This window comes from Myotis nattereri, assembly GCF_964212035.1.
Source record: "Myotis nattereri genome assembly, chromosome: 10".
NCBI lineage: Eukaryota > Metazoa > Chordata > Mammalia > Chiroptera > Vespertilionidae > Myotis > Myotis nattereri.
Genome location: NC_138085.1, coordinates 24,829,591 through 24,856,474, shown reverse-complemented (window position 1 = coordinate 24,856,474; position 26,884 = coordinate 24,829,591). Strand labels below are relative to the sequence as shown.

Sequence of the window (26,884 nt, the reverse complement as noted above, 5' to 3'; positions counted from 1 at the left end):
GGGCTGAGGGCTGTTTTCAGGCTGGCGGGTGACTGAAGCTCCCAACGCTTTTTTTTTTAATTTTTATTCTGGGCCAGCTTTAGCTCTGGGCTTGGCTCCAGTTCTGAGGCCTCAGCTGCTGAAAGCAGATATCTGGTTTGTTTGGGTTCTATAATCGAAACACTGTTTCAACTCCAGCTCTGAGATCCCGGCTGGCTGAAAGCAGGTTTCTGGGGTTTTGTTTAGCTTCTATATTTCTAACAATGTTTCAAACTGCAAGCTCAGAGGCCGGCAGCGGCAGGTGGGAACGTTGGCTTCCTCCGTCACTGAAGCAAGCAAGCCTCATGTTCGCTTCAAGCTGCCTGGCTGCCGGCCGCCATGTTGGCTGGCAGTTAATTTGCATATCGCCCTGATTAGCCAATGGGAAGGGTAGCGGAGGTACGGCTAATTACTATGTTTCTCTTTTATTAGATAGGATAGTCTTGAACAAGGATATTAGGCAAAGTTCCTTTTTTTTTAATTAAATCTTTATAGTTCAGATTATTACAGTTGTTCCTCTTTCCCCCCCATCCCATAACTCCCCTCCACCTGGTTCCCACCCCACCCTCTGCCCCCACCCCACAGTCCTCATCCATAGGTGTACGATTTTTGTCCAGTCTCTTCCCGCACCCCCCACACTACTCCCCCCACCCCAAGAATAGTCAGTCCACTCCCTTTCTATGCCCCTGATTCTATTATATTCTATCACAGTGACTAATACATACCACATGCTCAAAAAGTTAAAACTATAATTATTTATTATTTGTAAATAAAGAACTTGAGGTTGGTCTTTCTCCTTAAAAAAACAAACAAAAAAAGCCATGATGTTCCAAGGTGTACGAGCTGAGTCTCCTCCAGGTGCTGACCTGAACAATGGATGGATGAGGCCAAGGGGAACTCAGGTGGCAGCTCTCTTTAAACCCGACCACACAGAGCGCTTCATTCCCTGGGCGATCTTCACATCCTCCCAGTCCAGTTTGGTGTCCGGAACATCATCTTCCGGCTCTGGATCCTTTCTCACGGCTCCCTGGGGCGAGGCGACCACGATGGGCAGAGGGCCGCACTCCTCCCGGAACTCCACAACATGGAGGCTCTTTTTATCAGCCAGCTGTTGGTGGGTTTCCTGGGCAAGACCAAATGGAGAAGAGCAGTTAGGTCTGTGAGGCACATCTATAATTCAAAGAGCAGGAACTGCCTTAAGCCAGAGAGAAGTGGGCAGTGACAACACTGTACCACTTAGGACTTAAATACCCTTTCAGATGATTGTGGGGTGACCTGTTATAGGTGGAATAATCCCAGCCACACCTTCCTACCCACAATGCGGACAGAGGTAAGGCATTGTCCTTCCAAACCCTGCCAATCATGTGCCAGGCTGTGCCCAAAATCAATCTGAATATCATCAAGACCCACTCTAGCTCCCAATTCACAGGACACAAAGGGAAAGAAAATGTGGAGGACCCACATGCAGATATGTAGTCAGCACCAGACTGGGAAACCACAGTAAGAACAGCCTGGTTTTTTTCTACTAACCAAATGCAAGAAAAAAGAAGGGAACCCACACATTAAAAATGACTTAAAAGACACAGCAAGAGAGAAACCAAGATGGCGGCATAGGTAAACACCGGAGTTTGCTGCCTCGAACAACCACTTCAAAAATACAACTAAAAGACGGAACGGATATCATCCAGAACCACAGGAAGGCTGGCTGAGTGGAAGTTCTACAACTAGGAGGAAAGAGACAAACATACCGAGACTCAGAGGAGGCGCAGTGCTGAAGTAAAATACTAAGGTGCGGAGTGCATGCAGAGAGGGCTGGCGGCTGAGGGCGCGGTTGTCATTTTCAATCGGGAGGGAGTCTCAGGCTCTGAGCTCCAGTTCCGGGCGGGTCTCTAGGGACCCAGACTCATACGGGAGAATGGGGACTGTCTGGCATCACTCAGAACCCTAGGGCAGCTTTCTCTCCGTGGGGCTTGCAGTGATTACTGGGACACTGAGAAGCAGAGCCTCTGAGGGCAAGACTGAGAGCAGCCATAATTGCTAACCCCGCCCTGTTGATCCCGTGGGACCCGCCCTGCCCAAGCCCTGCAGGGAGACTTTTGCTGGATAGCCTCAGGCAAAGGCTAGATTAGCACATCCCTAGAGATCTAGGAGCCAGGAAGCCCAGAGGTCAGAGTGGGACCATCCAGTTTGCAGCTCCGTGGAACCATAAAAGACACACTCAGGGGGCAGACTCAGTGAGCACCAAAGCCCCATCGAAGCAAGTCTAGCCCCAGAGGGGTGTCTCCAGCACAGAAGTTCTCCCACTGCAGACACAGCTGATTCTCACAGCCAATTGGCCTGGAGGTCAATTCCTCCCAGTGATAACTACAACAATCAAGGCTTAACTACAACAAGACTGTGCACAAAGCCCACAAAGGGGTGAACCAAGAGTGTCTACCTCAGGTAATTGGGACCCTTAGCACAGAAAGGCACTCTATCGACACAGCAAAGCATAAAAATGCCGAGACAAAGAAACAGGACACAAACAACAGAATTGGAGGAAAGCAAACTGTTGGATATAGAGTTCAAAGCCACACTTTTAAGGTCTTTAAAAAACTGTCTAGAAGCCGCCGATAAATTTAATAAGGCCCTCGAAAAGACTGGTGAGACCGCTGATAAATGTAGTGAGATCCTCAAGAAATCTTATGAGACCCTCTGTGTTGTGATAAAGAACCAACTAGAAATTAAGCATACACTGACTGAAATAAAGAATATTATACAGACTCCCAACAGCAGACCAGAGGGTCGCAAGAATCAAGTCAAAGATTTGAAATACGAAGAAGCAAAAAAAAACACCCAACCGGAAAAACAAAATGAAAAAAGAATCCAAAAATAGGAAGATAGTGTAAGGAGTCTCTGGGACAGCTTCAAGCATACCAACATCTGAATTATAGGGGTGCCAGAAGAAGAGAGAGAGCAAGATATTGAAAACCTATTTGAAGAAATAATGACAGAAAACTTCCCCTACCTGGTGAAAGAAATAGACTTCCAAGTCCAGGAAGCGCAGAGAACCCCAAACAAAAGGAATCCAAAGAGGACCACACCAAGACACATCATAATTAAAATGCCAAGAGCAAAAGACAAAGAGAATCCTAAAAGCAGCAAGAGAAAATCAGTTACCTACAAGGGAGTACCCATACGACTGTCAGCTGATTTCTCAACAGAAACTTTGCAGGCCAGAAGGGAGTGGCAAGAAATATTCAAAGTGATGAATACCAAGAACCTACAACCAAGACTACTTTATCCAGCAAAGCTATCATTCAGAAGTGAAGGCCAGATAAAGAGCTTCACAGATAAGAAAAAGCTAAAGGAGTTCATCACAACCAAACCAGTATTATATGAAATGCTGAAAGGTATCCTTTAAGAGGAAGAAGAAGAAAGAGATAAAGATACAAATTATGAACAACAAATATACATCTATCAAGAAGTGAATCTAACAATCAAGTGAATAAATAATCTGATGAACAGTAAAAAAAAAAAAAAAAAGACACAGCAAAAGCTTACAATGTATTGACCCATCTGCAACCTGATTCAAACAAATTGCTTAAAAAATTATTTTTAAATGGACATTTCTTTTTTTTTTAATATATTTTATTGATTTTTTACAGAGAGGAAGGGAGAGAGATAGAGAGTTAGAAACATCGATGAGAGAGAAACATCGATCAGCTGCCTCCTTCACATCTCCTACCAGGGATGTGCCCGCAACCCAGGTACATGCCCTTGAACGGAATCGAACTGGGACCCTTCAGTCCGCAGGCCGACGCTCTATCCACTGAGCCAAACCGGTTTTAGCGACATTTTTTTTTAAAAATATATTTTTATTGATTTCAGAAAGGAAAGGAGAGGGAAAGGTGGGAACATCAACGACGAGAGAGAATCGTTGATTGGCTGCCTCCTGCATGCCCCCTACTGGGGATTGAGCTCACAACCCAGGCATGTGCCCTTTACCAGAATCGAACCTGGGACCCTTCAGTCCCCAGGCTACCACTCTGAGCCAAACTGGCTAGGGCTAAATGGACATTTCTATGAGCTCTGATGAGATGTGTGATAATACTAAATTCCCATTAATTCTTTAGGTAATAAAGTAAGTAGTATTGTGGGTACTTTCAAATCCTTATCTTTCAGATACATATTTATGGATAAAATAAAATGATGTGGAGGTGGTACTGCTGGCACGAATGAGAATGCCAGGGGACTCATGACAGAAGGTAGCCATCAAAGTCTGGAAACAGGCAAATAACATCAGTGGATGGTTTACAGATGGTTTCTTAAAATATCTAATACGTTCAATCTCATGTTTCCAGGTTCTGTCTACCTTGTAGTATTCTAATACTATATATGTTTGAAATTAGAAAAGAGATGAGCTGTTTCATAAAAACAAACTAATTTAAATCAGTGTCTGATAATCAATAGCACATTACTTAAATTGGTGGCACTTTTTCTCGTGAGTAGCACATTCAATAATGCAACTTTTTAATAGTTGGTGGTATCTGGGATAGTTACATTAGAAGATTCAAAGTACTAATGTAAAACAAAAACATCATATAAGTGAACAAATATACTTGATCATAAATATGAGCTATTTAAAACCAATCTTGCCCTAGCTGGTTTGGCTCAGTGGACAGAGCATCAGCCTGCAAACTGCAGGGTCCTGGGACCGATTCTAGTCGAGGGCACATGCCTGGGTTGTGGGCTCAATTCCCAGTGGGAGGTGTGCAGGAGGCAGCCAATCAATGATTCCCTCTCATTATTGATGTTTCTATCTCACTCTTCCTCTCCCTTCCTCTCTGAAATAAATAAAATATATTTAAAAAATAAACAATCTTAGTCACATCAAATAATTAAACCTCTAACAATAAGTTTAAATTCAGAAGTACTTTCGAAGGATGTTTTGGACAGTACACACATACACACACACACAGCTGTTCAAAAAAGATGTTTTCTTTTTTTTATTTAAATTCTTAATTGTTTAAAGTATTACATGAGTCTCCTTTTTCCCCCCATTGACCTCTTCCCGGCCACTCCCAACCCCTAGCACATGCCATCACCCCCCTACTGTGTCCATTGGTTATGCTCATATGCATGCATACAAGTCCTTTGGTTGATCTCTTACCCCCTCAAGGTTGGACAGTCTGTTTGATGCATCTATGTCTCTGGTTCTATTTTTGTTCATCAGTTTATGTTGTTCATTATATTCCACAAATGAGTGAGATCACGTGACACTTACCTTTCTCTGACTGGCTTATTTCACTTAGCATAATGCTCTCCAGTTCCATCCATGCTGTTGCAAATGGTAAGAATTCCCTTTTTTTTAATAGCAGCATAGTATTCCATTGTGTAGATGTACCCAGTTTTTTAATCCACTCATCTGCTGATGGGCACTTAGGCTGTTTCCAAATCTTAGCTATTGTAAATTGTGCTGCTATGAACATAGGGGTGCATATATCCTTTCTGATTGGTGTTTCTGATTTCTTGGGCTATATTCCTAGAAGTGGGATTACTGAGTCAAATGGAAATTCTATTTTTAATTTTTTGAGGAAACTCCATACTGTTTTCCACAGTGGCTACACCAGTCTGCACGCCCACCAGCAGTGCACAAGTGTTCCTTTTTCTCCACATCCTCGCCAGCACTTGTCGTTTGTGGATTTGGTGATGACAGCCATTCTGACAAGTGGGAGATGGCACCTCATTGTTGTTTGGATTTGCATCCCTCAGATGATTAATGACTTTGAGCATGTTTTCATGTCTCTTGGCCTTCTGTATGTCCTGTTTTGAAAAGTGTCTATTTAGGTCCTTTGCCCATTTTTTGATTGGATTGTGTATCTTCCTTTTGTTAAGCTGTACGATTTCCCTGTAACTTTTTGAGATTAGACCCTTACCAGAGATAACATTGGCAAATATGTCCTCCCACAGAGTGGGCTTTCTTGTTGTCTTATTGATGGTTTCTTTTGCTGTGCAGAAGCTTTTTATTTTGATGTAGTCCCATTTGTTTTTTTTCTCATTAGTTTCCATTGCCCTAGGAACTGTACTGGTAAAGATATTGCTACGACATGTCTGCTATTTTGCTGCCTACAGATTCTTCTAAGATTTTTATGGTTTCCTGTCTTACTTTTAAGTCCTTTATCCATTTTGAGTCTATTGTTGTGTATGGTGTAAGTTGGTGGTCTAGTTTCATTTTTTTTGCATGTATCTGTGCAATTTTCCCAACACCATCTATACTAATAGCTAATATGCTAATGGTCAATACGCCGTACAGTAACGATCAGGTCATTAGCATATAAGCTGGGGTGTTGCTCCGGAGACGGGGCGGAAGCGGGGAGGAGGCCAGAGGAGGCGGGACCATCCCATGCCTGGGAGGGCAGGGGTGAGAGGGCATAGTGCCTCCCTCACCAGTCCTTTGCCACCCACTGCTCGCACTCTGAGTGCCCGCAGCCCACCTGCCAGGGGAAGGAGCACAGCGCAGCACTCAGGAGGCTTCCATGCTCTCCTCCGGTGCCATGATGGGGCAGAGCCGCCACGTTGCCCCGGAGATGGGGAGGAAGCAAGGAGGTGCCCAGAGAAGACAGGACCAGCCCTATGCGACTCAAGGGAGTGAGGGCGGGCCTTGAAGTGGCCAGAGAAGGCCAGAGGGTTTGGGGGCTGGGCCAGGCACACTGGAGCTCTGCATGGAGAGGTTCAGGGTTAAGATAGGGCGGCGCCCCTAGTTTATTGAAGAGACTGTCTTGACTCCATTGTATGCTCATGCCTCCTTTTTCAAATATTATTTGAGCACAATGGCTTGGGTCAATTTCTGAGTTCTCTGTTCTGTTCCATTGGTCTATATGTCTGTTCTTGTGCCAGTACCAGGTGGTTTTGAGAACAGTAGCTTTGTAATACAGCTTGATATCTGGTATTGTGATTCATCTACCTTTGCTCTTCTTTCTCAAGATTGCTGCAGCTATTCAGGGTCTTTTTTTATTCCAGATAAATTTTTGGAGTTTGTTCTAGGTCTCTGAAATAGGCCGTTAGTATTTTAACGGGGATTGCATTGAATCTATAGATTGCTTTGAGTAGTATGGACATTTTAATGATGTTGATTCTACCAATCCATGAACACGGTATCTTCTTCTATTTATTTATGTCTTCCTCTATCTCTTTTTTCAGCATTCTGTAATTTTCTGAGTATAAGTCCTTTACCTCCTTGGTTAAGTTTATTCCTAGGTATATTCCTTTTAAACAAAGCTCTTTCTTTTCATTAATTTTCCTATTTTGAACAGAGAGAGCTACAATGATTCCACAGATCACTTTGTTCAAAAACAGCCATCAAACTCTCTGTAAGGAAGTCTGTCAAAATTCTCAACAAACGGAGGCCACAGAAAGGAGTCTCTTGAACCCAGCTGTCTTTTCTCTCATGCAGCTCTGCTAAGATCTACCCCTCCTTTCGAGGGATAGTCAGCACTGGCCCAGGGCTCCCAACTGTGTGGTGACAGCCTGGCCTATTCGGGCTCATGGCTCCTCAGAGGTCAGGCAGCTGCCTGAACAACCTGTGCCGGGACCATGGACACTGCTTCCCCTAAAGACAGCTCTCATGAGTGGAGCAGGGGCTGAGAGGCTCACACCGGTTCCAACAGAAAGGTCTAAATTAGGAAATGGACTTTCTCTTTTTATTTTAATTCTATATTGTTGGAGATTTAGAACAAGCATGTATTCTTTTCATAATAAAACAGAGTCTAATTACTAACTTTTAAAAATACTTACTTTTGAAAGTTCAAAACACCCATGAAGTATTTTTTAAAGGTTCGTCTTCGTGAACTAACTCTTCAGTTGAATGAACTACCTGATTAGTCAGCATAAAACCCATGTTTCAGGTGGCCCCAGGACATGGTAGTCTCAACGCACACAACTGAAATGCAAACCAGAACTTCCATTTCAGACCCAAGGCACGGTTACCTGGCAAGAGAGCCCATGGAAGAGGCCCCGGGTGAGGTTGATCATGTTCACGGACCCCGAGACCTTGGCATACATGTCCTTGATGCCAATGAGACGGCAGATGGTGATGATGGCCCGGTGGCAGCGAAGACCGTAGCCTACGAAAGGGGAGAATCAGAGTCAGTGCCCTGCTGCTTTCACACAGCTCCAGGCTCTGGGATTAGAAGACTCTGGTTCACAGTCCAGCTAATCACTTCCCAGCTGGGTGACCCTTGACAAGTTACTTAACTTCCCTGATGATCCTTATTTAAATGTTATTTGAACTAAAGAAATAAATATCTTGAGCACATGGGCAGAAAAACGGGGTTGTTATGAAGATGAACTGAGCTGCCTGGCAGTTCCTCACATCCTGCTAAGAACTAACCATCGAGGGATACATCTGTTGTCACCCCTCGACTGCTTGGCTGCACTGAGCAGAAATGTCCACTTTCTTCTCCTGGAAAGACTCTCTGGCTTTGTAACACTCTCCTCTGATGTTCTCCTGGCCTGTCCTTCTCACCTCCTCGCAGACATGACCTCCAGCCACGTGCCCTATTAATGTCTACTTATAATACCTGCTCCAGGAAGAGCTTTAAAAACAAACCAAACATATCTCTTCTCCTTTAAAAAAGCCCTTACTTCCCATTATTCTCTGAATTAAAATAAAATACTCCACCCCATCCCCAAAGCCCTCTATGACCTGACATCTCGCTGACCTCATGTAGACTCCACCCTCCTGGTGCTGGCATTGTCACCTGGGGGATTTTGCACTTGGCATTTCCCTGCCTGTTCTCCACACGGCTACTTCTCACCTTAAATGTCTCACTTAAATACCTCGTCCTCAGGGGTCAATCTTTAACCACAAGATTGAAGGTATCACCCTTCCTTCCCAAGGCCAGGATCTCCCTAAACTGGCATCCTGACTGCTGCTTCAGGCCCTCAGCAGAACCTGTCAATCCGATGTTGCCCTCAGGTAGAATGTGGGCTCCATGAGAGCCGGATATGGTTCACTGCTGTGTTCTCAGAGCCTAGACCAGTACCTAGCAAATGCAGGTGGGAGTGAGTGACAGAAAAGAGCTCCAAGTTTAGATGCTAGCATTCTGATTAGCCAGACGTGAAACTCAGAAACCTCCCACTCACTTTAAGGCACAGCATTTTTCTTCATGACTCAATATATGTGTGTAAAAAATATATTCTTACCTAGAACTGTCCTTGCTATTTGAAAGAGAAAATTAATTGTGGACTAGCTATGCCAGATCATTTGAGAACTGAGGGCTTTAGAATGTGGCTAAAGACAGGCTAACAATGCAATGGTTTATTCTTCTATGTGGAGTTATATACACATAGAATATATGCCCATGTGTGAAGGTGTATAGATGCACACACACCTGGAGAGGTACACATGCAAGAAAGTGCAAGACAGATGTTTAGAGGGGCCTCAGAGGCTCACTGGATGACCTGGTCATGATGGGGAGCACTCGAGGGAAGGTGTGTATGCTGCATAGCACCTGGACCACACAAGATGCTCCACCAATGAATGGTAGCCACTATTTTGCAGAACCTATCAACAATGTTAAGTGAGGGCTAACTGTATGCACTTTGATTGTGAAAACTTCAAATGTAAAAAAACATTTGTTTAATACAAGCTAAATTCATGTGTGTGTGGTACAGGAAATGCTTTGTAGTGCTGTGTGAGGAAGCAGATACTGTCCTGCAGCCAAGGCAGAAGTGCCTATGTTTAAAGCTTAGGAACAGGGCATTCTCGATCTCCTCGGGAGATGCACATGTACATTCACAAAGATACACAAGCATCTTTTTTACTTTCCTTAATACAGTTTTCCTACTTGGCACTCTTTTGGTTATTAATATCCTCCCACAGAAATAGTGATGCACATGCTTTAGGAAAAGCTATCTATAATGTATCATACTGCTTTAGCAGAATATTTAACCCCAATACACAGGTAATAGGTTAAACTATATAGAAACCTGAAAAATACAGAAGACAGAGAAAATAAAAAATGCTAACCTCTATAATTAAATTAAAATTTATTTGAGAGAAAGGAGGGAGGGAGGGAAAGAGAGAAAGAGGGGAAGAGAGGGAGAAAGATATCAATGTAAGAGAGAAACATTGATCAGCTGCCTCCTGCACTCACCCTGACCAGTAATGGAACCTGTCACCCCCGGTGTATGAGGTGATGCTCCAACCAACTGAGCCACACTGGCCAGGGTGGGAGGCAGTGTTTCAAAAATCAATTAGGTATAAAAATTATTCAGGTTTCTTAAAATCTAACTTAGGCTTTCTGTTTGGTATTTTCAAAATGAGCTCAAGTAAAAGTGAGCAAAGTGAAGGACATGATAGAACTACTATAACTGCACTGCTTTATCTTCAAAAAATTATAAGAGTTTTTAAGTTACCTCTGGGTTGTTTCTTCATCTTGATATGTGTCCTTTTAAACCTTAAAGAGATATCATGGTATACTGGAGGATGAAAACATAAAGATGAACAAGGTTAGGTATGAGCTTTAATGCCCTTGCAAATATTACACAGCAACTAAAACAACCATCAGCAGCCAGCACACAGTGGCCAAGGATAAGTGACAAAGTCTGATTTACCCATCACCACCTTCTCAGGAGAGAAAGTTTGCTTCTACATTCTACATGTTGATTGTAAGAACGTAGCAACAAGCAGAGAAAAACAAAGTTACCACAGAGATATATTGCCACACAATGAGCCAACACAGCCTTGCAAATTTTAAAAGAAAAGATTAATACTCACTTGTATGGTCTTCATATCGTTCTATATAATGCAAATAGTGAACTGCTCTGTTCTTTGCCTAAAAGATGAAAAATATTTTTCTTAATCTACTGTTGGAATGTACTTTTTCTCAGAGATTTCAAAATATCTTTTGCCCTGGTTGGTGTTGCATAGTGTTTGGAGCATCAGCCCTCGCACCAAAGGGTCTGGGGTTTGTTTCCCGGTCAAGGACTGGGTTGTAGGCTGGTCCAGGCCCTGGTCAGGGCACATGCAGGAGGCAACCAATCGATGTATCTTTTTCACATAGATGCTTCTCTCTCCTCTCGCCCTCCGCCCATTCCTCCCTTCCACTCCGTCTAAAAATCAATAGAAAAAATATCCTCTGCTAAGGATTAACAAAAAACCTCTCATAAAATATTTTACTATGGAAAATTTCAAACTTACACAACAATTTCAGTATATATTTCTAAAAGCTAAAAAATTAATTAAAAAAAGAAACTTAACCACAATATCACTATCACAACCTCAAAAAATTAACAATAATTCCTTAGTGTCCTTGGACATTCTGTCAGTGTGAGACACTTTCCCAGCTGTCTTGCAATTTTGGTAACAATCACAAGTCTGATGAAAATGATGTGAAAGAGGATGGGTATTTCCGAAACTGCTCTTTGTGAGATGTGGGAACTTGGACAAGAAGTCTCAGGAGAGGGTTATTTTAGTTTATTTTTGTGTGTAGTTTCCTTCATGTCTAGCACATAGCCTACTGATCTCTTACTGTTAACGAAGGAAAAAAGTACTTACTTTTCTGAAAGCGTCCGCCCGATCAGTGGCTTTTCCAATGGCAAAACCTTTAAAAGAAAAAGCCAAATATGAAAAAAGGCATATGTTTGGCACATCTTTGACCACAATCCATGTTTTGGCTCCTACAATATTTCATAGCACTTCATTTCTCCTCTGTCCACAGCAAACCTGCTATGCTAAATGAATGACAAAGCAGGAGGCTAGAGATTTGCTTCTCTGTTCTGGGACTTTGGGAAACAGTACACTTCGGGGATATAAAATGCATAATATTAGCTTTTATTAATCTCTACATAAAACTAAATAAACTCAATAAAACTAAACATGGCTTTGAATATTTTTGAAAATACATTAAAATAACCAGAAAGGTTGGGAAAACATACATTGCTATAGAGTAAAACCATGATTTCACTGGAACTTTCAAATGCAATTCAGATTTCAAAGAACTAGGAGATAAAAATCAATGATTCTTGAGTTTGTGAGTACTTAACCCCATGAAGTGAGGTTTATCACAAGTTACCATAAATGCCTCCACTGTCTGCTGTCACCATTAATTATTTAAAGTAACATAATACTGCTCAATAAGGGACACAAGACATCTGAAAACCTGGGACAAATGGATTCCAATTCCTAATTTAAATAAACTTAAACCATACAAGTCCTAGAGGAAAATATGAATGTATTTATAACCTTCAAATGAAGGTTTTCTAAGAACAAAACCAGAAATCCAGACACAAAATCAGAAGTAATAAAAGACTGATAAATTTACTACATAAAGGTTTAAAACTTCTGTTGTTTAAAATTTACATGTGGAAAAAATAAAAAACTAAGTCAAAATATGTGATAGACAAAGGGCCAACGTCCTTAACTCACAAAGAACTATATCCTCAATGAGAAGAACAACCACACAACAGAAAAATGGGCAAAGCAAATGAACTGACAGACCTCAAAGAAGAAATAATGGCCAATAAACATGCAAAATGATGTCCAAGCTCTCATAGTGAAAGAAATGGAAATGAAAACAAAGAAATAGGTTTCACTATGATACTGATGATCAGTAACATTTGATTATATTCAGGGCTGGCAAGGGTGTGAGGGTATAGATGAACATAAATCCATGTAACCTTTTGGGAGGGTTCTGGCAATACTTATCAACATTCAAAATGCATACAATTTTGAGGCAGCAATTTCAGTGAAAGCAATTTCCCCTATTGATATTCGTACCAAAGTACAACAAATTACATGTACAAGAAACACTAAGGATGTTTAAAAAAATACTACAAAATTGGGCTCAACATGAATATTCAACAAAGGGAAAAGGTAACAAAAATTACATTTACCCACACAATGGAACACTATGGAATCAGTACAAAGAATGGGGAATCTTTTTATGCTAATACAGGAAGATCTCTGGATAATGCTGAGAAAAGTTAGATATATAATTATCAACATATTATGATCCCTTTGTGTAAATTTAAAAAAAGGTATATGAATAAAGAATCTCTGGGAAAGATATAAAAATAACTGTTAAGACTGGTTTCCTTTGGCAAACATCCTATATAATAAAAGGGTAATATGCAAATTGACCCTAAGGGTGGAATGACCAGTCGCTATGACGTGTGGTAACCACCAGACGCTCAACACAGGAGCTGCCCCGTGGTGGTCAGTGCACTTCCACAGGGGGAGTGCCGCTCAGCTAGAAGCCAGCTCATGGCTGGCCTGGGCAGCAGCAGTGGCAGGAGCCTCACCCGTTTCTGTGGCAGCACTAAGGATGTCGACTAATGGCTTAGGTCCATTCCCTGGAAGCATCAGTTGGACATCCCCCAAGGGGTCCCAGACTGCGAGAGGGTACAGGGCAGGCTGAGGGACCACCGCCCCCACCCAAGTACACGAATTTTTGTGCACTGGGCCTCTATTACTTTATAAAAAATTTAAATAAAAAATTTACTGGGTGACATTGGTTAATAGGATCATATAGGTTTCAAACCCCACAGAAGTTGAAATTATATTTGGTCTTATATGAAGTTGTGCTTTTTTTACTTAGCATTATTTTTATAAGTTTCCATAATTCTTTAGTGACCTAAGAATATTACAATATATGGCTGTATTCTTTTTGTAACTATGTCCCTACTATTGAGCATGTAATGTAATGGTGTCTTTCCCCTCATTTTTCACTATTATACATAACACAATAGTGTTTCTAAAATACCCATTGGTGCCCTGGCCCATGTGGCTCAGTTGGTTGAGCGTCATCCCATGCACCAAAGGTCATTGGTTTGATTCCTGGTCAGGGCACATGCCTGGGTTGTGGGCTCAAGCCCCCAAAGGAGGCATACAGGAGGCAACTAATCTGTCTTTCTTTCTCTCTCAAACTCTCTCTCTCTTCCCCTATCCCTTCCTCTCTCTCTAAAAATCCGAATCAATGAAAACATATTTTAAAAAAATACCCATTGGTCCTCACAGGAAAAGGCAGATGTGGGAAGATCTATTCTTTCTTTTCCCTCTAAGGGATTTCATGGGGTGACCATAAGATGTGTGAACCCAAACCCCGAAAGATTTCATTCATCAGTAGAAAAAGTCTGGTCAGCAGCATGAACCCATGGACTCAGCTGAATAAAGGCCACACCTATCCCGCCACCACCAGCACCCCCAACGTCACTGCACCTCATTCACCTGCAGCTCCTCTACCATTCCCCACGGCGACCAGCACACGGACCGATTTCTTTCTTCCCTCTTTTGCTGTCATATTGAAAACATTTCTTACCTAAAAGACAAAATGTTTCAGAAACATTTTACCTTAAGAAAACTCTGAAGTGGGAACTGGAGCAGCCCCCTTACATGTGCAGCACACACACACACACACACACACACACCCATGAACAGACACGTCATCCTCAAGTTCATGAGCACAAACAGCAAACTTCCTTCACAGGAAGCCTCTCCCTAGATTGTTTCTTCAGGAATAAAGTGGAAATAAGATTCTCTCCTCCTATTTCTCAGGGCTGTTAGAAGTTCTTTTTAATATATTTTTATTGATTTCAGAGAGGAGGAAGGGAGAGAGATAGAAACATCAATGATGAGAGAGAATCACTGATCAGCTGCCTTCTGCGCACCTCCTACTGGGGATCGAGCCCATAACCCAGGCACGTGTCCATGGCCAGAATCGAACCTGGGACCCTCCAGTCCACAGGCCGATGCTCTGTCCACTGAGCCAAACCAGCTAGAGCTTGTTAGCAGTTCTGAGGTAACTTAAAGGGATTTGAAACTACATAACACAATGCACCCCATTTTAACAAACGTATGCAAAGGAAAAAAGGTGCTGATTAAACTCTGTTATGGTTTATAACTGGTGGCTATAAGATACATCCCAATATCAGAGATGTTGAAATATGAAAGAATGTGCATTTAGAAATAAAATGCAGTATATAAGAAAAAAATAGCATACAATCGGATCTCTGTGCTGAGGATTAGGCTCACCTGAAAATAGAGAATTTGGAAATACCTGCATATTATGAACTACAGGAAAACTTGCATTTTTTTGTGTGTATGATGTATATAAAAGTCCAGGAACCATGAAACTGTTAACGGCTTACATAGCAGCTGCTTTCCCATAAAATGAGGTTAAAGGAAAAGCGAGGTGAGTCCACTGCTGTGGATCATCTTACAGGAAAACACCCACATATACAAGTATTCTTCAAAGGAATTAACTTCCAATAAGTATATACTGGGACCCAAAGACATAAAATACTTGTAAATATACTTTAAGTTCTATAGACAACTGGTATTGAAGAAATAATAGAAAAGATTCAGTCACAAACTCAATAAATGATCATTCCACATGCAGGTAACACTAACAAGGCTGCAGCACCAGCTCAAAGGGCAGATGATGACCTGAGGGACTGCCCTGGGAAGTGACTGGGCTTCACCTCAAGCAGGCTTGTTTTGAAGGCCTGCAGGGTGATTTTCCATCAAGAGCTGGACATCACAGCATCCCCATGCTTCCCAGCCCTGACCCATGGCTCCTGCAGTCCCTGCTCCCTGAACTGAAGCCAGATTCAGCTAGTTCATAATTCGAGGACAGGTCACTAATGCTACCTTAGCTTTAGGAAGGAGGAAATCTCAACGTAATCCCCAAATTCTGTTATCAACACCACCAAAGCTGCCTTGTCATGAGATCCAATTGATAGTGCCCCGCAAAGGGCAACAGTCAGGAGAACCTGTATCAAAAGATTGAAACTCAAGTTTCATTATTTTCTTACCCAAATCAGCTCTGTGTCTTAGAGAACATCACCCATCAAGGCTTTTCCTCACAGTCCTCGTGCCCTATCCCTACTCCACCAGCCCAAACTTTCCCAACTTCTCCAAAGACCTAACTGGGTACTGGGTTCAGCGTGCCTACCTCAAGTATCCTGGTATCAAAATCATCATATGTTTCTGTAGAAAGAAAAGAAACAGTCATACAGATACGTGTCAATACAATTAGTGTACAAGAACATTTTCAATACAGGCATGATTATCGACATTTTGTGAGAAAGAAAGTGCATCTTTTGGTGCCATTTCTCAGGCCATGCCCTGGGTCTCCACCAACACCAGACCACTCCACCTTTAAATTCATACACTTGGCCACCACCTCCCTGACTGCACTCTCCAACCCCTCCAGCTCTTACTCAATGTCTACCCAGGCGATGGTTCTTGGTGCTCCCCAGCACCTCCAGACTCTTGACCACTGTTTTCTTTCCCTCTTATCCCTTCCGGTCTTCAAAGCCTCTCCCACACAGCCAACACACCACAGCCCATCATTTCCACCAGAGCGTGTGGATATCCTCGACTCCCTCACCTTTTTCTCTCCTCCATATTGTCTATGCCTGAATCAATGAAGCTGTCTGGCCACACCTGGCCTGCTGGGTGCCACAGAAGTCAAAGCACAGTACACACTTGGACCCCTAAACATTCATGGTCTCTAATTCAATCAAGAGCTCCCTTGTGTGGCTGAGACGGTCCCTGTGAGGCTGCGACGGCCCCTGCGAGGCTGAGACGGTCCCTGTGAGGCTACGACGGCCCCTGTGAGGCTGAGACAGTCCCTGTGAGGCTGCAACGGCCACTGTGAGGCTGAGACGGTCCCTGTGTGGCCAAACACAGGGACACGTGGCGGATGGAAATAGCTACATTTTCCATGTGTATGACCCGGCAACAAAAAGTGTACACCTATGGATGAGGGCAGTGGGGGGTGTAAGGGCAGAGGGTGGGAACTGGGTCGAGGGGAGCTATGGGGGAAAAAAAGGGAACAACTATAATAACCTGAACAATAAAGATTTATTTTTAAAAAAAAAGCGCTCCCTGCGACCTGTCAGCCTCTTATGTCCTTTTAGTTAGGTTCCTCTCCACTCACCTCATAGCCACTTCAAACACTCTATGTGCCTTTAACTTTTTACTACAGAAAATTTTAATCAAATACAAAAACAGAATAGCCAAGTGACAGCTTATGTACTCATTAGCCAGCTTCAACAATTATCAACTCATGGTCAGTCCTCTTTTCTCTACACTGTTCAATTCCCACTCTGGATAATCTGAAAGAAAGTCCCAGATACCCTAGTTTTCATCAAAATATTCTGGTGGCCAGCCCTAGCCGGTTTGGCTCAGTGGATAGAGCACTGGCCTCTGGATTGAAGGGTTCCAGGTTCAATTCCGGTCAAGGGCACATGCCCGGATTGCAGGCTTGATCCCCAGTAGGGACCGTGCAGGAGGCAGTCGGTCAATGATTCTCTCTCATCATTGATGTTTCTATCTCTCCTTCTCCCTTCCTCTCTGAAATCAATAAAAATATTTATTTTAAAAAAAGAAAAAATATTCTGGTAGCCATGCTCATCGTTGCCCCATCCTCCCTTCAGCAGATGGCCCCCTCCTCCTCCCAGGCCAGCTGAAGCCACCAGACAGACATCTCTCACACACCCTGCCCCACTATCAATACTACAGGCTCACCAGAATCTGTTACGAGTTAGTGCACTTATCTCTACTCTGAATCTGGGTCCCCATTAGGGACTTGCTGATCTTTTTTCTCCTCCTCCCAACTGAAGCCTTCTGTTCAGCTCTAAGCACACTTGCCAGCCTCTGCTCTTTAAGCCAAACTTAAGAAAGCAGCCACACTCTTGTCTATTCTTCATCTCCTCCTCAAGAATGGATTTTCAAGATTTTTCTCTACATACATGGGTGTTGGGGGGTGCGGAGGACTTTGGTTTCTAATTTGGCCTAATAAGTATTTTGAATTTTTCTTTCATTTTTCTGTTTATGAGGCTTAATGACAACGATCTGGTTTATCCTGTTATGGAAATTCCCACACCATGCTGCTCCACAGGCACCCGACCAGTTGTGTTGGGAAACTGTTGTGCAGATCCATAACGCACACCACCACATGGAAGGCTCTGAGAAGCCACACAATAGCAGTGTCAGAACCCAGTGCTCTGCATCCTGTGTGTGGAATGCTTTTTGTTATGGGCCTCTAATGTTCTATAAAATACAGCTGGATAATAATGTCAAGTTATTTCAATGATGTTCAAATCTTTTTTTTTTTTTTGCAAAAAAGCAATCTAAACAGGTAAATAAATAAATTCATATTAAGGAACTCCAGAACTACAAGCAATCTCTCTGCCACAAAGGTAACCAAAATCAGGACTCTGCTACCTCCATTGGGACCAGGGTCGGGGGGGCCAAGACTGACACCTCCCCACGTGTTTCCACTCCAGCCTCGCTCCCGCTTAACCTTCATCTTCTTCTTCCGGTCCCATTCTTCTCTTTGCTGGAACATGTCAGCTTCCACCTTCTCCTGCTCTTCCTTGCTTCTCTGGGCAATGGTCTGCATAGCTCCATCCCTCATAAGAGGGACATTCAGACCAGGCCATAGGAAGCCACTGCGCCCTGAAAGTTTAAAAACATACATGAATAAGAATTTCTTTTTTTTTTTAAATATATTTTATTGATTTTTTACAGAGAGGAAGGGAGAGGGATAGAGAGTTAGAAACATCAATGAGAGAGAAACATCGATCAGCTGCCTCCTGCAAACTCCCTACTGGGGATGTGCCCGCAACCAAGGTACATGCCCTTGACCGGAATCAAACCTGGGACCCTTGAGTCCGCAGGCCGACGCTCTATCCACTGAGCCAAACCGGTTAAGGCTAAGAATTTCTTTAAAGCATTCATTTGAGTGTTAAAATGCCAGACAATGGTGTGCAGATGACACTGCTGGTAGGAGTTTAAACTAACATAACCACTTGGCAGGCCACTTGGCACAGCCATTAAGACTTTCAGCTGATAATAATTCCAACTCATGGGATTAGCCTAGAGAAATACTCCCACACAGGTAGGAGGCATATGTGTGCTGGGACAAGGAGGTGCACTGAGAGCTATTTGTAAAGGCAAAAAATGGAAACAATGTGTTACATGTCCAGCACTACTGGAGGGTTGAGTGAACCATGGCACAGCCAACATATGAAATTTTCCGCCCCAAACTGAAATAATGAGATAGTTCTGTGGGTTCTGAGGTGGAACAATTTCCCAAGATCTGAGTAAAAAATAAAAAAGTAAATTTTAAGACGGTATGTAGCACATGATACAGTTTAATTATTTTTTAAAAGAAAAGAATATATATTTCTTTAGGGTTTTTATGTATATATTAGAGGCCTGATGCAAGAAATTTGTGCAAGAGTAGACCTTCCTTCCCCCGGCTGCCGGCACCGGCTTCTCTCCTGCACTTGAGCCTCAGGCTTCCCTCCAGCCACCAGCAGGCACCCGGACCCCGGCTTCCCTCGCAGCCCTGGCTTCGGACCCCGGCTTCCCTCGCAGCCCCAGCTTCGTCCGGAAGGACATCCGGTCTAATTAGCATATTACACTTTTGTTATTATAGATAAGCATTACAAAATGCCAGAAGGAAACACACCAAATGAGATCAGATATTTCCAAGTACACCATTTTATTTTTATTCTTCAAGGCAACTGAGAAGGGGGTATCAAAAGGGCACCAGGACTTAGGTTTCTCCTACAGTCTGCAGTTTTTACTGAGAAATATATATATATGATGGCTATAATTTTTTAAGTGTTGACAAAAAAATAAAATACAGCCCTAGCCAGTTGGCTAAGTGGATAGAGCATCAGCCTGCAGACTGAAGGGTCCTGGGTTCGATTTTTTTTTTTTAATATATTTTATTGATTTTTTACAGAGACGAAGGGAGAGGGATAGAGAGAAACATCGATCAGCTGCTTCCTGCACACCTCCTACGGGGGATGTGCCCGCAACCAAGGTACATGCCCTTGACCGGAATCGAACCTGGGACCCTTCAGTCCGCAGGCTGACGCTCTATCCACTGAGCCAAGCTGGTCAGGGCCTGGGTTCGATTCTGATCAAGGGCACATTGTCAGGTTTCGGGCTCGATCCCAATAGGGGATGTGCAGGAGGCAGCTGATCAATGATTCTCTCTCATCCTTGATGCTTGTAACTCTTTCTCTTCCCTCTCCCTTCCTCTCTGAAATCAAAAAATATTTTTAAGTTAAAAAATAAATAAGTAAAATACAAGGTAAGGCAGAGAAAGATATCCAAGTAGATATGCAGTAACTAGAAGAGTGAATGTGTTTATTTCATACCTGAAAGGCTATTACTATCCTATATAATGAAAGGGTAATATGCAAATTGACCCTAAGGGTGGAACGAACAGGAAAAACCGGTCGCTATGAAGCACACTGACCACCAGGAGGCAGATGCTCAATGCAAGAGCTGCCCCATGGTGGTCAGTGTGCTTCCACAGGGGGAGTGTTGCTTAGCCAGAAGCCAGCTCATGGCTGGCCAGTGCAGGGGCATGGCAGGAGCCTCTCCCATCTCTGTGGCAGCACTAAGGATGTCCGACTAATGGCTTAGGCCCACTCCCTGCGGGAGAGTGGGCCTAAACCGTTAGTTGGATATCCCCTGAGGGCTCCTGGACTGCCAGAGGGATGTTTGACTGCCAGCTTAGGCCTGATTTCCTGGGGAGTGGGCCTAAGCCGTCAGTCAGACATCCCCTCAGGGGTCCCAGACTGTGAGAGGGCGCAGGCCAGGCTGAAGGACCCCCCACTCACACACCAAGTGCACGAATTTTCGTGCACCGGACCTCCAGTCAACAATAATTTATCAGCAACCACAAAGAAATGCCAATTCAAGTACACCATACTATTTTTATTCTTCAAAAAAACACAAGAATAAACAATCATGTGTTCCCAGGGTTGGTAAACCTAAGGGCCACAGGCCAAATCCAGCCCACCACTTGTTTCTATAAATAAAGTATTACTGGAACAAGCTATGCTAATTTGATTATGTATTATCAATGACTATTTTGTGCCCCTGGTTGTAACAGAGACCATGCAGCTCACAAAGCTGAAACTATTTACTATCTAGCCCAGCTGTGGGCAAACTACGGCCCGCGGGCCGGATCCGGCCCGTTTGAAATGAATAAAACTAAAAAAAAAAAAAAAAGACCATACCCTTTTATGTAATGATGTTTACTTTGAATTTATATTAGTTCACACAAACACTCCATCCATGCTTTTGTTCCGGCCCTCCGGTCCAGTTTAAGAACCCATTGTGGCCCTCGAGTTAAAAAGTTTGCCCACCCCTGATCTAGCCCTTTGCAGAGAGAGTTTGCCAACTTGCCATTTATTCCATCTTTTATCGGGAATCATAAGCTGAGGACAGGAACTGTCAAAGCATATGCTACACTGATATCGAAGGCTTGTGAAGGAAGGAATGAATCCCTTTCTACGAAATTTTCCTCCCCCAGATTCCTGGGGTGAGCAGCAGATCCTCATGTCCTTCAAGAGAAATGTTTTACTGCTTCTAGATTGTAAAAATATCTATAAAATTTGGGGGGAGACCTTAAAAAGCACATTAGCTATATTTTTAAGCTTACCTTCACCGATGATCTGACCCCTGTTCAAATCCTTCCTTCTCTTTCTCTTAGTTCTCTTGCCTCTTCCTTTTCTTGCTCCAGCACCAGTCTCTGCTAAAGCACCTTTCCACAGCTCATCTGCTGTCACTGTAATGAGAGAGGATTTTATTTATTTATTTTATTTTTAAGCAATGATCTATGGTCTCCCATTGAATAGAAAAGAACAGAAGACGTCAGCTTCACTTGCACCATTGCAGAAATGAAAGTAAAATTAAACCATCCTTTGCACATATCTCATAATTACATTTGGAAAATCCAAAAGGAACCAATTCTACTACTTTCAAATATGGCCTTCCTCTACAAAAGACAGCCAACATTTAAATCCCTCTCTCCAACAAGTTTGTTTTCCAGACATTTTATCAACTATTTACAGATCTCTTCCCTGTCCTCTTGCCTCCATTAAAACCACTGAGATAATCAATAACTTTCCTTCTTAAATACAGACTTTTTAACCTAAACAAGAACCTACATGTCAATCTGAACCCATAAGTCTTAATAAGTTGGACGTTTTGCTTTATTTTTCTGTGAATGACCTAAACATCTCTTTCAAAATAAAATGCCCCAATTCACCTTCAACTCTGATTAAAACCTAATCAATACACAGGAAAGAACGAGTGAGTAGGGGTCTGAGAGTTGAAATGTGCATGTGAGTGTGTGTCTTCCTAAACCACGCTTCTCTTTTACTTTACGTATAGACCTGACACTGCTGGTTTCCACTGGTGAATTTCAAGGATCCCAAAATCTTTTTCTACCATACATTTCAATCAGTATTTTCCCCTTTATGCTTGTGTAATGTGCAGATTCTTTACTTCTGAATTTTACTTGTGTAGAATTTAATTGTGAATACTAAAATAATTCTGAATTTTATTGGTGTAGACTCTAAATCATTAGATTTAAATTCTCTCTTCCCAAGGACTTCCAACCTTTCACAGTATCACCAATTGGTTTTCTAACCACAGGTTCTGTTCCGTTATCAATTTATTTAATAAAGAATCATAGCCACACAAATGTTGTACTAGTCAAAAATCTAAACTACATATAGCTGCCTGCCTGACGTACTAAAAATATCTACAGCACAAGCATTTTTATCCTCCCTTAGGGTTTAGAAGTTCTACCTGCTTGCTTCCTGAAAAGCCTTAACTTGACCCTTAGGGTAGATAACATGAAAGAGAAAAATGTTTTGGATTTATAATGCTGTTAAATGCTTTTACCTGCATAGTATACTGTTTTTTTGGGGTTTTTTTGAAAAACACATTATTAGTACAGCTGATCTCCATTAACTGAAGGTCAAAAGAGTAAGTGAGACTCCACATCATATAATGCTGTGTTCACCCCTGATCACAGCAAAGGGTTTAGGTTGAGCTCAAACTTTAGGATGATACTGATTCACTTGAAAGAAGCACAGGTTCAAAATAAAATAACCAACCCCTCAGACTAAACTCTAAACAGCTGATTGTCTTTCCTGACTGCTTAAAAATTATGGTACCTACAAATGCCATCCAAACCTGGAAGTTCACAATGAGAGCATTTCCAAAGGAGGCATATTCAGAGGTAAATCAATTACAAAGTTTTTAATCACTTAGAAGCAGAATAAGAAAATCACTCATTAAGACTAAAAGGGGTTCTATTTGAAAAAAAACTTAATATTGAGACAAGGAAATAAAAGACTAAAGTTGATATTGAGACAAGGAAAAAAAGACTAAAGCATTTAGTTCATCTTTTTTTCATAAGAGGAAAATAAAATTTCTAACTACATTTGAAAAAGACAAGTCACATGTCAACTTTTGAATAGCATTATGCTTTTTAAAATGGTTTTAAACTTTTTTAAAGATTATAACAGAAATGGTTATTTTTTTAAATCTGGAAAATATAGACAGTATGAAGAATATAAAAAATATTCAGAATCCCATCACCACTGTTAGATCAGAATGTATATTCTATTTTTTTAATTCATACATGCATAATTAAGTGTATACATATTTTTGTTTTAGACAAAGTTGGAATTATAACATTTGTATTTTTGTATTTATTACATTATGAGCCTTATCTCATATTTAGTATTATTCACAAAAATTTTTTAACAGCTACAAGTTTTGACAGAGATTTTATTATTTTAACTGGTTTAAGATTCTAATTAACCTAAATTGCTATTTAGAATAGATTTACTATTATTTCAACCCTTTCTGTCAAAGAAACAGCAAAAATTAGCCCCATGCTAATTTCAACTGAGAACACCCCCTTGAAGCTAATCTCAATATGACTTGGGAGCCAATAAACTCATAAGGGTACAGAGTCCCCTAACTGAGAACACAGGCTAATGCAGAGTCTGAGGCTGGTGGGACAGCAGTGCAGGGACAGGGCCTACGAGGGCAAAAGGCACCTCTAGAATAAGAGGAGTTGGAGAAAAGACCTTTTAGGGCAAGGCAAAAACTATTTAAAAAAATTCCCAAGGCCTTTGAGTCTGATATAGTCCCTAAGTACAAAGTCAACTCTTAGAAACTCTTGGGGATGGGGCACCAAGAGACTCCACCTCCATCCACCTCTTTTTTCTCTCTGCACCGAATCTGCAGATACAGCAAAGCCTATGCTACTTGTTATGTCCCTACCACCAAGCCCTCTTTCCTGCATTGCTGCCAATGACCTAGGTATAGGAGACCTCCTCATTACAGTGAACTACAGCCACAGTGCAATGTTCAGCTGTCATAACACTGCACGAGAAGAGTCTGTGAACTAATGTGGAAATGTATAATATATCGCTGCATGAAAAGATGGCAAAACCAGGATTTCAGGCAGTAGGGTTATAGGTGCTTTTCTTTTTTGATTCTGTATTTACCAATAGTTTAAAATAAACTGGCTTTATAATTCTAGTTTTTAAAAAATGTGCCTAATGTTGAGTTGTAATTTCAATCTCCATTTATATCAGTTCAGATTGAACTCTTTCAAATTCTATCACAAGTAGGAGTCGTGTTAACAAAATATCTACTTAAAATAAACAAACTTTTCCTGATTAGATGTCCTATCTCAACTAAAGCACAACTGTAAGCAGACTCTGAGTATATTTCTTGGTGTGAATCTAAAGCAGCCTCAGGGGCCCCAAAGAAGGGCATTAAAGTAAACTAGCGGTTCCCAAAGTATAATACAAATATGACTGGTAGCATGTCAGATAATATTACAAGGCACATGAAGGAACATTTTTATTTTAATAGTATATCACATACTAATCACTAAAGTGAAAATTCATTTAAGAAAGTAGAAAATAAAGAACAATTAAGATATAAAAGCATCTTTCATTTTCCTGTTTCATGAAAAGGGAAGTTTGCGGCCACTCTACATACATTTCGTGAAGAAACTATAGGATCTATACTGTTGGCCCATCAAGTTGCTGGGAGAAGAAATGCAGCATTGTGTCTGTAGCGCACAGGTCAAGCCGCTGAAATGACAATTGTCTCTGGTTCCTGGAGATGATAAAGGGCCTGTAGGTAGATGGGAAAAAACTTTGAATTAGATGCTCCATGGCTGTGAAGAAACATTGCCAGCACCAAATAATTAATTGTTCCTAATAAAATTAAGTCACAAAAATCCTGAACTTTTTTTTTTATTATTGATTTCAGAGAGTAAGGGAGAGGGAAAGAGAGATAGAGATAGAAACATCAATGATGAGAAGGAATCACTGATCGGCCACCTCCTGCACATACCCCCTACTGGGGATCGAGCCCTGCATATCAGATATTTACATTACGATTCACAACAGTAGCAAAATTACAGTTATGAAGTAGCAACGAAAATAATTTTATGGTTGGGGGTCACCACAACATGAGGAACTGTATTATTAAAGGGTTGTGGCATTAGGAAGGTTGAGAACCACCGCTTTAAACCCTATGCATTCCATTACAAAGAACATGCTTTGTTCATTTACATTTCTAAAAACCACACAAAGTACTCTAGCATTACATCTAAGAGAAGATAGTTAAATAAACAAATCTCACCATTACTGGGAACAGTCTTCAATGCCAAAGTCGAAGCTGTTTGAATGGTGTGTGGGTAAAGCTGCCTGGACCATAAGAGACCTGTAAAGTTAAAAAAAATAAAATAAAAAAATTAAGATACATTTTTCCATGAAAAAGCACTTTAAAAACAGTCAAGCCCATATTCACAGTAATATCAATATCTATAGAATAAAAGAACCAAGACAAGCCCTGGCTGGAGCGCTGGCCTGCGGACTGAGGGGTCCGGGTTGGATTGCGGTCAAGGGCACGTGCTGGGGTTGCGGCTCGGGATCCCCAGCAGGGGGCGTGCAGGAGGCAGCTGATCACTGATTCTCATCACTGATGTTTCTATCTCCCTCTCCCTTCCTCTTTGAAATCAATGAAAATATATTTCAAAAAAGACAGCCCAATTTAAAAATGGGAAAAGATTTTAAAAGACTGTCTCCAAAAACACCATATACAAATGGCCAATAAGCAATGAGAAAATCTGCTCATTAGCCATAAAAAATGCAAATCAAAATCACAGATACCAATTCACTCTCACGAAGATGACTATAATGAAAAGGGCTGACAACAAACGTTGTCAAGGATGGAGAGAAATAACCCTCAGGTGCTGCTAGAACTAGATGACGGCAGCTAACAGCCAACAGGTACACTGACCTTCGAAACAGCCCTCTTTCAAATAAAGGTACTGCCAGCCCGGGATCTAACAGTCGGACACCCACGCGACTCAAGCTGTAGGACACCTCTCTCCCTTAAGCTCTGCTGGCCGCCCTCCACCTCGAACCCCGCGTCGACATCACCAAGAGAACCGTGGGTCGCGCCGCCACTACGGCGACACTTGCCTGCGATTCCCGGCCCCGCTCTGCCCAGCACAGGACAGGAACGATCTGGAGAACTGGAAGGGGCCTTGGACCCTCGCGCTACAGACCGACCCTGGAACCGAGAGGGCGAGGGCGCGCGCAAGGTCACACAGCGCATCTGGGTGGGGAGCTGGCGCGAGGGGCCCAGGGTCCGCGCGCGGCTCCACGCTCCTTTTCGCCCGGACGAGCTCCCGGCCGCCTCCCCGCTCGTAGTCCCCGCTCCGCCCCCGGCCCCCACTCCGTGGCCCTGCTCTCACCCGCGGGCACGCGGCATAGCGCAGGGAGGCAGCCCGCTGCGCGCACCGCCGCCGCCATGCTGGAGCCCCCGCAGCGCCTCGTCCAGGCAGGCCTCCCCACCACCCGCCAGACTGCAGCGGGTCGCAGAGCCGGCCTCTGCTCCCCAGGCCTCAATCCCCGAGGCCAGATGGCAGCGCCGCAGCGCAGCCCGGGGTGGGAAACTTTCCGGACTGGCACCGAAAGAAACGAGTCCGGCGCGGCTGCGGACAGCCTCGCA

General features: G+C 42.6%; 1 protein-coding gene across 3 annotated transcripts; it reads right to left on the bottom strand.

Annotated features, from left to right (window-relative positions):
- Positions 1 to 755: 755 nt before the first annotated feature.
- MRPS5 (mitochondrial ribosomal protein S5) lies at positions 756 to 26,884 on the bottom strand. Of its 3 annotated transcripts, none has more exons than XM_081101239.1 (12): positions 26,628 to 26,884; positions 25,508 to 25,588; positions 24,857 to 24,994; positions 21,483 to 21,608; positions 18,236 to 18,469; positions 15,957 to 15,991; positions 14,231 to 14,321; positions 11,561 to 11,607; positions 10,781 to 10,838; positions 10,420 to 10,482; positions 7,987 to 8,123; positions 756 to 1,141 (listed from the first exon to the last, which is right to left on the bottom strand). In XM_081101239.1, exons 1-12 carry the CDS (start codon positions 26,683 to 26,685, stop codon positions 917 to 919), a joined length of 1,293 nt encoding a protein of 430 aa, XP_080957365.1. In that variant the 5' UTR covers positions 26,686 to 26,884; the 3' UTR covers positions 756 to 916. The 3 variants fall into 3 exon arrangements, with proteins under 3 accessions (XP_080957365.1, XP_080957364.1, XP_080957366.1); XM_081101238.1 differs by lacking the exon at positions 26,628 to 26,884 and adding an exon at positions 26,353 to 26,612; XM_081101240.1 differs by lacking the exon at positions 26,628 to 26,884 and adding an exon at positions 26,168 to 26,322.